We start from the raw sequence: 16,382 nt of genomic DNA on the forward strand, positions 1-16,382 counted from the left end.
GAGCTTTGAAAAGTTTTATATCATTGCCTTAATGAAGGACGAACATTTATTAATATCCATTTTTAGAGACTGAGGTGCTTCCGATAATAAATTTGAAAGAGCAAGAATATCGTCTAAACATACCAAATAAATCAAGGTGTCAAATTTTTCTAGCTAATGTAACAATTCAATAGCCTCCACGGCTTCCTTTTTTTTATCACTAACAATTTTTAGGCCCAACCCAATACAGTTAAATTGGCTCTTGAAGAAATGAATGCTTTTTTGACTTCTTACCTTAATGCTATCGACTGTAACTATTGCTCTGGATCCATGGTTTAGTTTTAATACTGAGTATTTTCCATAAAAAAAAACACAAAAATTCGCATATGTTTTGGGTGGGCCTGGACCCACCCGCTGGCTATGCCACTGATAAGAATGCTTGCCTAGATTTATCAGTCCTTGGAAGAATAGAAATTAGGTAACAGCTTAGCTCAGCTATCAGGCAGAATATTGAAAGACAGAATGATAACATTAGGAAAAATCACTATGTTCTTTCAAAGATCATTGATCATCGTCATCATCATGATCATCAGGCTCATTTTAAGGTAATTATCTACTTTAAAAAACTGTAGTATTTTTTTTAAATTTTTCAGACATGAGATATTGTTTAAATTGTTGGAAAACTATATAATATCATAAAAGTAGTAAACCCCTTGTCATTTTAGGCATGAACCGCCACTGATCATACAATAGATATTTCGTAACTGTATCTGCTTCAACATCAGGAAATGTAGGGAAACCAGAACTGAGCTGGTGGATCCGTTACCAAGAGCTAATAGTCTGGAGAATAACTCTTAGCAATGGATACAACAGTTTGGTTTCCCTTTCTATTTATCTGTTTTTTTTATTTACTTATTCTGGCGAAGTTAAGGCCATCAGGCCTTTCTCTGCTTATCTTTATGGTAGAGCAGTATATAGCTACAAAATCGTCGGATTTTTATGATGTACATATTTTTTGTAAGAATCTTATATTATTTACTATCCTCCTGAGTCCTAAGACTTTTGTTGTTTTATTTTTAAAGTTCAATATAATTCTACACTTCAAAAAAAGTCACTGACATGAGGAAAAATGCTGAAAAAATTCTGCAGTTACAGCTAGGGCAGTTAGGGCACAAATGCAGGTATATACTTCGGGGTCTCTGCACATACATCTTATATCATAATCATGTATGAAGTATGGTATAGTATACTATACTCTCAGGACTCAGGAGATTAAGTAGTACTGATTCTGAAGATTACATAAGCACCTGATTGAAAATTACATTTATTTTCTGTTATGCAAGGGATATGAAATAAATAGCTTAGTAATTCTGTGATAAATGAAGTTTACTTCATTGAATACTGTACAATAGTACCGGTATTATTATATAAATAGATTACATATATAAATTGTATTTCTACATTTCATGTAAAAAACTGAATGTAAGAATTGATTTATATCTTACACTGCCTGTTGAAGTAGATGCCTGAAGTGAAAAAATAAAAATCTTATTAACTTCGAGCAGTCGTTTGTATCACGTTTAATAAATTGTGCTGTGCGATACTGACTTCTACTGATAATGAATCTGTATTCATTAATTTTATGTAAATATAAAATCATGTTACTCTGCAGTGCTATTTTAATCTTCCAAAGTTGTTTCGTTCTCTTGGAAAAGAAAAAAGAAAACCTTTTTTACCATATGTGTACAAACAAAACATATTAAAAAATAACTTGTAATACATTTCGTTGTAGAGTAGGTAATTAATGCATGTACTGAATATATTTTTAATTTCCCTTTACCTGTGCATGTTTACTTACAAGAAGCGATTTTGTTTAATATTATTGTCATTTAAATTATTTGACTGTTTTATAACAATAAATGTGATGTAATCAGATGATTTCATAATTCGCATTCACGGGAAATAGTACAAGAAAACTATTATCAGATATCTTCTACTTAGACAAAATGAAAAAGAAAGATTATTACAAAATGTTATGTACGGCAGGCATAGTAATATACAGTACAGTACATATTATGAGACACCAGTTTCAGCCATAGTAGGTGCATGTGTGTTATATTCTATGAGCATTTGAAGATATTTTTAAATCATGAAATTTTTTATCATAATCATCAATCTTCGATAATTACATTAGCTATAACATTCATTTACCCTGAAATGTATTTCTTACAGACTTACCAACTTATGTACAACATAGGAACCATCACACAACAAGCAGATCTCTTTTAAATATTGACTATACTGACAGAATCTCGTTTCTCTGATGCTTGAACTTGTTGAAAAATTATGAAGAGCAAGATAATTTATATTAATTTTAAAAGAATCTTCACTGTAGCACGTAAAATTCTAAGCACGCAAAAGTTTTATATTTTATTTAGTATTTGAATTTAAAACATATAAGTTTAAACAAAAATTCTCAGTGATTATTATTATTATTATTATTATTATTATTATTATTATTATTATTATTAGTACTACTACTACTGCTGCTACTACAACACTGGTCAGCAAGAGATATGATATATAATATTATCCCATAGTTTTTAATTCATTTCATATGATCCAAAATATCAGGAGATTGAATTAGCTGAGACATTTGAAACATTTTGTTTTATTGTATATTGGCAATACGTATATAATTGTAATGGTTGCAAATTATCACTCATAAAATATTAAATTCAAGCATCATTGATTCTATCAAATTCCTTTCTTTGGCAGTGACTCAGAAGTTATGACTTCTGTACTTCAAATGAAATAGACCTAAACTAGAGAGCTCTTCATTACTGCCTCACATATCCAAATTACTGTGATTTGTGTGACAATAACATTTTAGCTCTCTAACTTAAATTAATTTCGAGTGCTTTCTTTCGAACTTTACAGATCATGACCAAGCCTCTCAAACTCTCGCACGAAGTAGTCCATGTCTGCTTTTTCTACACCGGAATTTTGTAGAACCAGTCTGAAGAAGTTGGGATGATCTCGCAGAGGTTGATAAGTCACCATCATTGATCCCTCTTTGATCATTCGTTCCTTTATTTTAGGTGCAACCTAATGAGCAGAATATGTGTACATTTAATATAACGTTGTATATGAAGTGTTATTAGCATTTTAATATATATACATATATTCAAAATAGTTCAAAGAAATTTGGAAACAAACCTTGTGTAACCTCTCACTGAAGTCTGGTTGGTTCTCTTGTCCACGCAGACTAGGAGGAATATACCAAAAGCACACATTCGTGCACTCAGGCTCTCTCAGTACCATTTGGAAACCGTCTCTCTTCTTTATTTGTTCCGTAAAATAAGCTGCATTGTCGAATACTGTGTCAATGTGTTCTTCGAAGCCAACTGTCCCCTGTGAAATTTAATTAAAATAGTCTACATTATTTTGTAAGAGAACTTGAATATGAAACTACAGGCATTAAGAATATAGGAAAACGGGTATTTATACGTAAACTTACTATTAATGAGCCCTTTCTCATGATCATTTTGGCTAGAAGATAATGCATCTCTTCACATAGTATTTTATATGAATTTTTTCACTTTTAGATTTATATAGTGAAGACCTGCAATTTTATATACCGGTATATGTACCATTGAAATTTACACGTTTGTGTTTTTAACCAATTGACAATAAGGGTACATTTACATGTGAAAAGAAATACTGATGTTCCCAAACCATGTTGATTTTAATATGTTTTATGTTTATCAATGTATATTGTACTTATGATGATAGAGGCACATGTATTTATTTAGGGATGATATTGCAGCATAAAAAGTTGTATCTGATGATGTCGGCGTTAATACAGTATTAAATTATGTAATATAAGGACTTATACCTTACACATATATAAAGTCATTGACTGAAAATAAATCTTTGTATTTTATATTGTAGAAGATAACCGTTTTTTACGTGGACGCCATATTTTTAATAAAATTGGCAGTTAAATCATACATACAAGTTACATACCTAAAATTAAGTTTGAAAATACCAAGTAATAAGGAATATTTACAAATTAAAGAAAACCCATTAGATTTCATACAATCAAATTATGACCTACAAACAGGGGCGTATTTAGGCCTAGGCAGACTAGGGCGGCAGATTTAAGGGGGCTGTTTTAAAGCTATTATTGTTAATTGTTTTCATATTTTTTAAATTTTATTCACAACTCTTTGTTAGAGTACATGAACTTAAACACACAATGAAAAAGATATGAATAACATTGGCAACAATCACTTCAAATTTAATCAAGAGTCTGCCAACGGACAAAAAGGACTGTTTTCAATAATAGTGTTACAATGCGATCATGGTACTTTTTTCAATGTTATGCCCTCTCACCGTGAGAGTTTGACATGATAACATTAAAGAACTTACTGGTATTATATTACGATATGTTAGAAAGGCAAATCTCGTTGCTCGCAATCATAATCTTTGTGATGAGAGACACCGCTAACTCTGTCATAAGAGTAGTCAGTATCAACACTCAGTAATGCCCATTCAGACTGCCATTGTGGCAGCCGGATGATTAGCAGTTCAATTTAATTTGAAACGGTAAAGAGTGCAGTTGTTTTGTATTTATATTTTAATATTCATTATAATGAGTGACTGTCGGAAAGAGCTAAGTGGTTCTCAATACCGGAAACACCTTTGATTGAGGTTCTGGCTAATATGTACATCTATTATCAGGCAGTACATCTCACTTGACGATATGTGTCAGAGGAAGAACAATTGTTTGTATGCATTTGAAGTCTGAGACTCTGACTAGTGTAATATAATATAATCTGATCTACAAGAAAGGAAACACAAGAAGAAGGAGAAAATATGTTTCTTTACCTTAGCTTTCCACATGAACCAGAACTTGAGTACATCTGCACGTCTGCCACACTGAATATGCTTGTCACCGGTGTCATACTGAGTGTCATAGAATTTATCTTTCTGGAAGAGGTACTGAGCACTGGCTGAGTGGCAGGCTGAGAGAATTCCTTCATGGCGTAGCAGAAAGGTTGAGCATTGTTGAGGAGCAGTCAGCAATTTGTGAGGATTCCACGTGACTGAGTCAGCTCTGAAATAACAGACAGTAATTGCATTGTGTATTTGCTAAAAACTTTCAATGGGCCTGAATCTGAGTCATCATAATGCGTTATGTTGGACAAGCATACCTCTCAATTCCTTCAAGGAGATATCTATGTTTCTTAGAGATAAGAGCACCACCACCCCAGGCAGCATCTACATGAAGCCACAGTTTGTACTTTTCGCACAAATCTGCAATCTGTGGAAGAGGATCAAATGCTCCAAGTACTGTCGTACCTATAAAAGATAAAATTTATTATATAATCTGCCAGAACTGTGAATAGGTCTACATAAACAAAAAAAATAATAATATATGTTATGTGCTGGATGATAAATATGACAATTTGTTTTGAACAAAAGTGAACTGCGATTTCGGACGGCCAGGCACAGGTTCGATAGTTCAATCTGAAGACTGTTCAGCTTCTATCTTGCGCTGTTGATACCATTTATCTCACTCAGTGTTGGTGATTTTGGACTTGTTTGCCTTCTGTTGAGATTTTCGCCATTTTTAATAAAGTTTATAAGCTTTATTGCGTGGCATTTTCAAAAAGGTTCTTTCTTCTTATAAAGATAAATTTTTGTTTATTTAGTTAAGGGGGGGCTTGAGGGTCAAAGAAAGTCATTTTTCAATTTATCTTTTTATATAAAGATTTGACATTTATCTTTATGGCAGTGAAGGGATTTTTACGATATATACAATAATTTGGTAGATATGACCATAAATGTGTGAGCGTATGCTTATTTAGCTCTGCACACAAGCTATATTTATTGCTCATTTCCTGTAACTTGTATTTTTCAAAACCGTTTTTGTAATAACTCGATACTAAGTTTTTAAGATATCGCAATAAAATTTTGCATGCAACTGTATTTCATACTTGTGAACAAGGTGAAGTACTATTGCTGTAACATTTATAGTTTATTTAAAAAAAAAATACCTAAAAAGCATAAAAAATGTAACTTCTCATCAGAAATTAAAAAAAAATGAAATACTTCTATTGTAGACGTTTCAAAGATTGTAGTTCATATTTTTCATTCGACATTCAGGAATAAATAGAAAAAAGAATAGCTCAGAAATATTCATGTCTGTAGACATTATCATAAAAACGGCACATCAGTGCACAAAAACGGCCACTTTTGTTATGATAATCACTCATAATGTTGAAACTTTTAGTAAATCTGAAAATAGTCCATAATTTCGGAAGCAGTGAATATTGAGCATGTCAAATTGCAAGGTGAAAGAGTCATTAGTTGCTGAGAAATGAAATATTTAATTCTCTAATTTTTAATGCTCAAACCTGTATATCCCCCCTTAACTGTCAAGACAGGTCTGAATCTCACGAGTGATACCAACATGGCATCACTTATGAAGCAACTAGGCCAGAAGATAATGGAGTAGGATGGCCAGTTCCTTTCTCCCTCCAATGCACACATTGCCAACTAGCTACATAATTGAAGCGTTCAGAGCCATAGTGGGCCAAGCGCCATTTATTAAAAGCAGAGAAAGCAAGGGTTAAAGTTAAGTGAATACCATAGTTTAATGAAGATTGACATATCATTTAGTTTTAATGTGTATACTTTATATTACTTGCTATATGTTTCTATTGAATTATGGTAATAACTTCATTTTAACCCTTGTTTTCTATGGTTTTAGTAAATGGCGATTGGCCCACTATGGTTCTGAACCCTTCATTTTACTCTGGTCAGACTTCAGATGTATAAATAAATTATACGTATAAAATTAAATTCGCGTTGAATAAACTAAAATCGCGTTTTATTAGGTAGATCTCTTCCAGCACTTTAAAACTATGCCAAATAGGTGGTGTTGCCCAGGGAAAAGAGAGGAAGTGTGTACGACTTCGTTATACATTACCGCTACAGGACTCCTTGCTCTATAATAATATTATAGTATCATCACTCTAAGCCAATTACAGTACTTTAAAACTTATAGAGATTTTCGCTATACCATTATTTGCTTTTATCACAGAGCCTGAGTGCAGCCCCTAAACTGACCCGAGTTCAGAGAAGTAGTCCTACGTCAAAGCATTGCAAACTGAATTATGTGATGGACAGACTAAATATAATTTAGGTCACTGATGAACGTTACTGAACGAGTAATAACTACTTTACTGTGTTAATACAGTGCGTATACTAACTGGCTCCACAGGAGAAATGACAGACAGAATGTGGGGATTCAAGGAGTTGTGTTGGTATCGTGCAGGTAGAGTCAATGACCTTGGCCGCATTGAATGGTGGAGGGTGGGAGGGAGCGAGAGAAGGATGTAATATTCTTACGTTCAAACCAGGCGCTACACAGTACCAACTTTACATCGCTGCCGGGTCGAATACTGCCACTTGCTTCAATGCAGAGCCAGTTAGTTAGTATACGCACTGTATTACAATTTTGATGGATTGACTAGTTTCGACGTGGTTTGCATCATCCTCAGAATAATTTAGGTCCACAACCTTACTATACTGATACACATAATTAGTTATGGACATTATTCCTTGGCTTATAAATTCTGCATGACAATTGATGTGGATTGTTTGTATGGGTGGTAACAGCAACGGGCTTCTGTTGACAAGTGCCCACCAAAAGTTAACCCATGTCCTAGTGGAGGTTTCTGGTCTGGTTGCAGGTTTGCGCAACTATCACCTTTAGCTCAAAAACTTTTCCTTAGCAATTACGTCACAACTTATCCTGTTGCTATATCTAACCATGAATTTCATGTTTGAAGTTTTTAAATCTTCCTTTAATTTGTTCTTAAACTCGTTGTCGCATATGTAAGTGGTAGGTAAAAGGAAATGTCTATCTTAATTAGGTTCTGCTCACCCAAACGCCCCCTCCCTCTTCAAATTAAAAATACTAGTGCACCCACTGTTCATTTGTAGTTGAGGAATTCTTGTACAAAATGGACTACTCAGCACTGAGTCTCTGTTAAGGAACAAAAAATTAATTCTGTTTTATGAAAATCACCAAGACAATAATTATCTCTACTTCTCTTACCTGCAGTAGCAGATACCATAAAGGGGGCACCTCCTTCTTCCAACGCCCTCTGAATTTCTTGCTCAAGATGTTTAGTATCCATTTTTCCCTTTGAATTGCATCGAATCAGGTACACATTGTCAGATCCCAGTCCAAGAAAAGATGCCATTTTCTTAATAGAATAGTGGGCATCTTCTGATGTAAAGAGTACAAGTCGAGGCAGGCCATGAAGACCTTTGTTCTGTGATAAACAAAACCATTTATAGTTAAAGGGCTGCATTGTTAAGTGAAGCTATGATAAAACAAGACATTGAGTATCCTCGTTAAAAATAAGTTTCAAGAGACCTTCATCTTAAAATTACAGAAAAATGGTGCGACATAATGAAAAAAAAAACATAATATAATATTTAAATATAATAAAGAAGGGATTTTCTCATGCTGCCATAGTCAATTTAGTGTTGACGTAATGCTTTATGATTTGTATGGATAAAATGACTCTTGATTAACAATAAAATCAATATTTACATAAGTTTTTAATTACACTATAAAAATGTTCTTTCATATGAACGTAACATGCAAATAATAACCAAAAATAAAGATTTGGGCTATGTAAAAAATGTAATTATTTGTAGCTAGCTAAAACTATGCTGTAACATCAATGCCAGCTGTACAAAGAAATTTGTGAAATAATCATTCCAGGGAAAATACTTTCCTTTTATTCGCTGACTTTTTTTATTATTATTTTTTGTGCAAGGGCAAGTTTTTTGGTTTAGAGAAAATACTCTACTTTATTTGCTGATGAAACATGCTAGGTACTCATTTTAACTTGATATTTGTCAACAACATCTACTAAGCTAACCAAAGTCTTTGATCCAGGGATAATTGTTAGGAATACACTGCATAGTCGTGATATTCACTTGTTTCTCCTCTCCTTTGGTTCGAGGGTCGACACTGCTGGAAAATTTTGCTTGCCTGTATTCGAGAGTTTAGCACACTATTCTGATTGGAACTTTCAGGAAATTCATTTTATTGCAATTTTTGTCCCATTGAAAATCTATTTTATGAGTTAAATTTAATATATTTAAAAAAACTGTGTTATTTTATTGTGTTCTTACCTTCACGTCGGGAATGAAATTGTAACGAGCACAGCTTATGGCATAACCATTAGCTATGGATCCTCCTGGGCAAAAAATACCATCTCCACGGCCATCTGGGAACCCAACAATGAGTCGCATTTCATGGAGAACTGTTTCCTCCATGAGTGTGAACACAGGAGAGACTTCATATGTGTAAACACTGGGATTTAGTGCATCTCCAAGCCACTGACCCACCAGACCATATGGATCCACACTGTTAACAAACAATTCATTAAATTTTACAACTTTTTTTTTTCTCTGGAGGAGAGCCCGCAGGCAAGCACCACAACCTTAGGCTTATTGTGGAACCTCCGTATGTTGGAATGATTGTTGAAGTCCATTTAGGATCGCTTTTCAAGCGCATGATTCACTGTATGGTGCCATCATATCGATTCAGCCACAGCATCTAGTTCTGACTGGAGACTGTTCCTCCGCCTGTGATGTTATTCTACAGCTCCCTCAGATCGATGGCATCTGTTCACAATTCAAGTGCTTGAATCTGCTGCACCCTTAACCAGAAGGCCATGCCACCATCGATTCCACGACTCACAAAAGCGCTATCTATCCAAGGGAGCTACATTCCCCTGATCTAACCACAGTCCACTTATTGAAGCCCCTGCGACTTCTCTTGTTTTATGTAGCTCCCGCAGACAGATGTCATCTGTAGGCGATTACTGGAACCCTGTCTACCATGTCCTCCTTGTCAACCTGTAATTACTGAAGATGATTAATGAAATGATACTAATGAAGCAAAATGAGTCCGAGGTCCAACGCTGAAAGTTACTTGCAATTTTGCTTCAAGTGGTTGAAGGAAAACATCGGGAAAAACCCCAACCAAGTAACTTGTCCCAACTAGGATTTTAACCTGGGCCCGCTCATTTCACGGTCAGGCAGACTAACCGTTACTCCACAGTGGTGGACAAGTTTTACAACTTAGTTACAATAAGAAAGCTGTGACACTATTTTCTTTAACAGCTTCGAAAACTTGTGAACAGAGTGCATCCAAGCTAGACTTACTCCATTTGTCCCAAATTAGTGTTATTGAACGAAGTGAAACAAGAGATATCTACAGCTGGTACTTGACGTGGGTGAAAATAGTTTAATAAAATAATTATAACGGAATGCTGCTAAGAATAATTACTAGCAGACAATATCATTGAGATACTATAATAAATATAGTATAAGATTTTCTTGCTTAGTTTCCATATTTACAAACGAGAATTTTCAGTTCTCTTTCTTTCGCTATATCCTTCCATAAGCATCTCATCAGATTTAGAATGTCCATCTTTAATACCTCAATCACTACGATTAGAAATAATATGTATCTGAACACAATTATTATGTTATGATTTATTCTTTAGTAGAATTATAATGAGAAAGCTGAAACCTTTAAATATAATAATAATAATAATAATAATAATAATAATAATAATAATAATAAACCTAGTCATCATCATCATCATCATCATCAACACTGCACTCCAGATTACTGCTTCCTTAAGTACGGTACATACATTACATTGCACCAATGGATGATAGGCTACTACTAGCAAAGGCAGCCCCTTCACATGCTATGAAGGCACTTGGGTGGCATGGAGTAAACACTAGAATGAGGTGGTGTGGTCAGAACCACGCTCCAACCGCCTTTTACCCCATGGAAAAACCTCGTACTCAATTTGATAGGAGGCTGAGTGAACTTCGGGGCCGTTCTGGAGGTTCAGCAGCGAGAAAATCCCGTCACCACCTGGGGCTAATTAAGTTCCGATATGTAATTATTTCCACATTACATCTTTCTAAATTGTTATGGAAATAAATTGCTATTAAACTTTGTTATTGTTTCACACCTGAAATCACAGTATACATACAAATACTGTGCCTGAAATTGTTGACTTCTAGCGATATTAAATGACAATCAGAAGTTTCTTAAAATTTAATGGCGGATTGTGTATTATTTTCATGTATTAATATATTAACAGTTGTCTGTGTGTTTGGAATTGTCTCAGCGAGTAAGTCTAGCTTTTGAAGGAATTGCCAAAAAAATGCAGGTCGACGACAAACTGATTCCTTAAATTAGTTGATTTTAGTAGTTAACTTCCAAAGGAATATGCAACAAGCAAAGCAAAGCATGTTGTAATTTTTTATTTTTTAGTTATAAATATTGTATAATGCTAAATCATGGAATGAGAAGCAAAGAGTAACACCAACTTTTTTTTTAATGGCGGTTACGGTTACTTGACTGTTCGTCATGCACCCATATGAAGCCAGTTGTATACACCAATGTACCGACAGAGTAGTTGCCCAGAGTGCGCCATAGGAGGCTGGTCTACGCTACACTCACAATAAGAAGAGATGATGATGGAAATTTGTTGGGATACCACAAGGAAATTGCAGTTTCTGGAGAAAACCCCTGTTTTGCCTGGGCCATGGGGTTGTTCAACACTAGTCATAAAAACGAAAAGTACGCTGGGGATCGAACCTGGGTCCACAGGATTATGAGTCCAAGAGCTCTAGCCACTGGACCACCATAGCGGCTTTCTACATAATACAGCCTAAATGTAAATAACACACTTGTACCGGTATTTAAATAATGCAATTATGTGCAGTGTCTTTCTCTACACTTTTCAGAACTCTTCCTCTTGAAATAGGACAGACACGGGCTCAATGCAATGGAAGAGGCGTAATTGTCTTCCTCCGTAGTTTTTTTTTTTTTTTAATTCTTCTGTTTCACACATTAAGCACTAAGGAGTCAATAATATTTTTTTTCAACAATACAACTGCGAAGATATTTTGTAAGCTGATGCTTTAATAAACTGGATTCCGATATTGATCACAAAATATCAGAATTGAAATACAGCTAATTAATTTCGATGACAATCTATAGCATCTAATTTAACGGGGAGTGAGAAGACATAGATACGTATCTAATCTTTCGGCATTATAATTTAGCCTCACATGAAAATCTTCCATATTCAAATTTCACTATCGTGATGGGTTATATTACTATAACAGACATTTCGTTTATTGTGAATGACTGTATTGAAACACAATTACTATGATGATAAGAATGTATCGCAAAGATCAAGCATTGAAATTGTTATTAACATGATAACAATAACAATAATTAAAAACACGGAAATAACATTATGTTAGTATTAAAAAGATAAAATTCTTACAGAAATTAACCTTTTGTATTAAAATTATTTGAATTGATTTACTGTAATCACGTTTGAAAAAGAAATGTCACATGACAATAATAATAATTTACCATTTACTTCATCAGCGATATTTGTAAATGAAATCTTTATTCAAGTTAGACCTTTCTTCGGAACTTGGCTTCCGAATCTGACCATCATATATGGTATTTATGATATTTCATATTCATCGTGTAACAGATTGTAACGGTAATTTTAAATAAATAAAATTAATTGATTTTCCCAGTCTTAAAAATTCAACATTTTTCATAATAGACTCAAAACAACAATATATTTTTATTATTTTAATTACTGCTACTATAATAATAATAATAATAATAATAATAATAATAATAATAATAATAATAATAATAATAATAATAATAATAATACCATCTCTGGAAAAAGAACTAAAGGACAGACTAGTGAAGTGCTTTGTATGGAGTGTGGCACTGTATGGGCAGAAACATGGACATTACGACGAAGTGAAGAGAAGCAAATAGAAGAATGGAACATGTGAAGTGGACAGACAGAATAAGAAATGAAGCTGTGTTGGAAAGAGTGGGTGAAGAATGAATGATGCTGAAACTGATCAGGAAGAGGATAAGGAATTGGTTGGGTCACTGGCTGAGAAGAAACTGCCTACTGAAGGATGCATTGGAAGGAATGGTGAACAGGAGAAGAGTTCGGGGCAGAAGAAGATATCAGATGATAGACGATATTAAGATATATGGATCATAAGAGAAAGGCAGAACTAGGAAAGACTGGAGAAAGCTGGGTTTGCAGTGAAAGACCTGCCCTTGGGCAGAACAAAGCATAATAATAATAATAATAATAATAATAATAATAATAATAATAATAATAATAATAATAATAACAATAATAATACCGGTAATAATAGGAAGAAGAATATCAATTAATATAATTAGACAATTAAATTAACCGCATTATCGAGCTCCTAAGAAACAAAAATTCCATCCTACTATGACAGAAAATTGACTTGTTCCACTTTCTTAAATGCATCCTACAGTTCCTCGCTTAGAACAGAAGGTTCACGTTACGTTCATTATAAATTAATGAGACTGCAAGGTGAATTGTGCGACTGACATAGAAAAGTTGGCGTATATGAGGCCTTGCGTTCTTGAAGAGTGAAAGCTAGTTTTTTTTTTTTTTTTCCGGCATGTATAGCACAGCTTCTAATTTTCCTTTCCGATGACAAACTTCCGTGAAGGACACAACTTAATTGTTTCAAAGACATTTTAACAAGCATTCACCTTTCATGGCTAACTTTCTTGTTGTGTGGTAATTTATCATTCTCCTTGAAGAACCTAAGAAAACAAGACATGACGCACTGTACCAAGTGTTCTTATAATAAACACAAATCGCGTTAATTTCTAATGGATTTAAAATTTTATCTGAAATTGTAGCCTATATTGAATAAATTTTATTTACGAAGTTACAACTTGTGCGGAATTTTTATGTATATGAGATAACAATTAAGGGAGAAGAAGTGTCAAAGTGAATGATTGTCGTAAAGATGTTCAATTTTATATTCTTTCACGAGAAGAACTTTAGAGTTACCGTACTTTCTGTATATTCGTAAATAATGAAGGAAATGTATTTATTTTAAACATACTGTACTCGTATTTAAATTTAATATTTACAATTTATGGGCATGAAAACAATAAAGAATAATTCAGTAACAGAAAATTAGGATCCACATAGATCGGAGCTGTACATGTGTAACAATTTTATCTAGTAAGATTACCGGTACCAATATAATGAGCTGCAGGAAATAATCAGAATATCTAGAGCAATTATTGGCAACGACAGCATTAATAGAAGCTAGTTCTGCTAATTATTTCGTTATTTATTGTTTAACGCTATTTTCGTTAGGTATCTATTCTTATATCGTTATTGCTTAATTTACGAAAATAATAGCCTATATGAACTTAAACACAAATGATTTATTATTTTAAAATCAATATTGGGCCTAAGTGCCAACATTGTAAAACAAGAGTTCTCAAACTTTTTGAGACCACGTCTTCCTTCACATATGACATTTTCCTTACGACGCCCCGCCCCTGTACCAAAAAAAAAAACAACAAATTAGTTTTGGTGATATTTTTTTAAAAGAAAATAGTAGGCCTATTTTATATTACTATCTTGTATTCTTTTAAATTTAATGATACAACATTAGAACAAAATAAATATATACACGTACTGAAAATTTGCATGTTGCACTTCATTATACGTACATTATACTCGTAGATTTTACTGCCCCCCCCCCTATAGCCGCGACGCCCCACATAAAGACCGATGACGCACCAGGGCATCGAAACACACAGTTTAAGAACCCCTGGTGTAAAAGATACCATTTTGTTTTCGTTAATGTAACCTGTAATTTTATTCTGTTTGTCAAATTCATTGACGTTCTTTTGTCTTTATTTTAAAATTTGGTTATAATATATAAACGACATTATATATAATGTTTTTGCTTCTATGTCGGACAGAAATTTATTATTGTTTTTATTGAAGCTACATATTTATAACAATGAATTAAACGTAATTTTTAAATATGTTTAAATTTTCGATTAATGCTAAGTTTCTTTAGAGGAATTTAATGATATGAATAAAAAATCGAGACTTTTGTTTTTGGATACTATATTATCGTTACAAGAAATTTAAATGGATCATAGAATTTGTTGTTACTGTCTCAAAATTATTATTATTATTATTATTATTATTATTATTATTATTATTATTATTATTGTTATGCTTCTTACAACTAATAAGCATAAGTGACAATAAATAGATTAAACATATTTTTCATGTGACGAATGAATTAAAGTTCATAATTTATTGCACACCGATATCAAAGTCAAATAGGATTCCAATAGAATAATACGACAATTTCACCTTGACACTTCTTCATCAATTGCTGTTGTATTAGTATTATTTCACTACTTAGATAAAAGCATTAACAAAATCCTACCTGGAGAACAGTTGATTAACAAAGTAAGGATGTCCAGTTTTAACACTGTATTGAATGGTGTCCTTAATGAGCTGCAGCAACCTGTCATGGCTGACTGGATCAGAAGACAGGTCCAGGTCCAATAGTTTCTGGAGTTCCTCCGGCGCCTTCCATTCCACAACGCGATTACTTCTGTTAGTTGCCTGGAAGACAGCCTTTTCCAACATGAGTTCGATAGCCTCCTTCAGGAACTGAGAATGTCGTTGTTTGTCGGGAAGACTCGCGAACCAAGGGACACTCTTTGGTGACTTCTTATCGGTGGAGTAGCCCGAAGATGGTGCAGGTACGTGAACATCGTCGTCAACTGTCACGTCTTCATATGACGACGACGCTGAGATGTCGTGCTTGCCGTTCAGGTTCTCTAGAGGTTGTGACAAAGTGATAACGTCTGCGGAAGCTGGCATTTTGAAGGATTTTAGTTGCAGGTCAACGTTCTGATTAGCTACTGAGTGTGCTTTCGAAATGAAGAAAAAAATTTGTTTCCTTAAAGATGTGTGAACATCTAAGATGTGTTAGCTGTTGCTGCTGATATTTGCTGCTACGGTCGGTGACGTGACCATGTACCGTCCAGCAAGAAGATCAAATGCTGACCTGCAAATGCCTGCAGTTCCGAAGCAGACTTCGCTAATAAAGGCTCACTACGGAAGGTCACTAAACGGGTTTCATAAATTGACGTTCTCTATGATACATTATCCCCACCTACCCCTCCCCACCTATGACCAGTTCAGGGACTTTCCCTCTTCATGTGTTTCACTTGTATCTGAGTATTGGAAACCATCTCTTCGTCATCTGCGAGCGAAAGAAGGGACTTGTGACGTCAAGGCTCTTAGTGATGCGGTTTTTACTGTTCTGCTACTTCATCGAGCGTCAAAGCCGACCGACTTCCTCCGTTTCCCAACCCTGAGTTCTGCTTGGGCTTCCTCCTACTT

At 34.1% G+C, this 16,382-nt stretch overlaps 1 protein-coding gene across 1 annotated transcript; it reads right to left on the bottom strand.

Annotated features, from left to right (window-relative positions):
- Positions 1-1,347: 1,347 nt before the first annotated feature.
- Positions 1,348-15,996, bottom strand: b (glutamate decarboxylase-like protein black). The gene is made up of 7 exons (XM_069845500.1): positions 15,415-15,996; positions 9,208-9,442; positions 8,114-8,333; positions 5,199-5,346; positions 4,873-5,101; positions 3,199-3,393; positions 1,348-3,087 (listed from the first exon to the last, which is right to left on the bottom strand). The coding sequence occupies exons 1-7, from the start codon at positions 15,855-15,857 to the stop codon at positions 2,914-2,916; spliced, it is 1,644 nt and encodes a 547-aa protein (XP_069701601.1). The 5' UTR covers positions 15,858-15,996; the 3' UTR covers positions 1,348-2,913.
- Between the last annotated feature and the right edge of the window lie 386 nt (positions 15,997-16,382).

The sequence above is a fragment of the Periplaneta americana genome, chromosome 14, assembly GCF_040183065.1.
Source record: "Periplaneta americana isolate PAMFEO1 chromosome 14, P.americana_PAMFEO1_priV1, whole genome shotgun sequence".
NCBI classification, from domain to species: Eukaryota; Metazoa; Arthropoda; class Insecta; order Blattodea; family Blattidae; genus Periplaneta; species Periplaneta americana.

Coding starts and splice junctions, on each gene's coding strand:
- b (XM_069845500.1), bottom strand. CDS start 15,857: ATGCCAGCTTCCGCAGACGTTATCACTTTGTCACAACCTCTAGAGAAC. Junction 5,347..8,113: donor TATGGTATCTGCTACTGCAG/GTAAGAGAAGTA, acceptor TATCTTTTATAG/GTACGACAGTACTTGGAGCA. Junction 5,102..5,198: donor CTCCTTGAAGGAATTGAGAG/GTATGCTTGTCC, acceptor CTGTTATTTCAG/AGCTGACTCAGTCACGTGGA.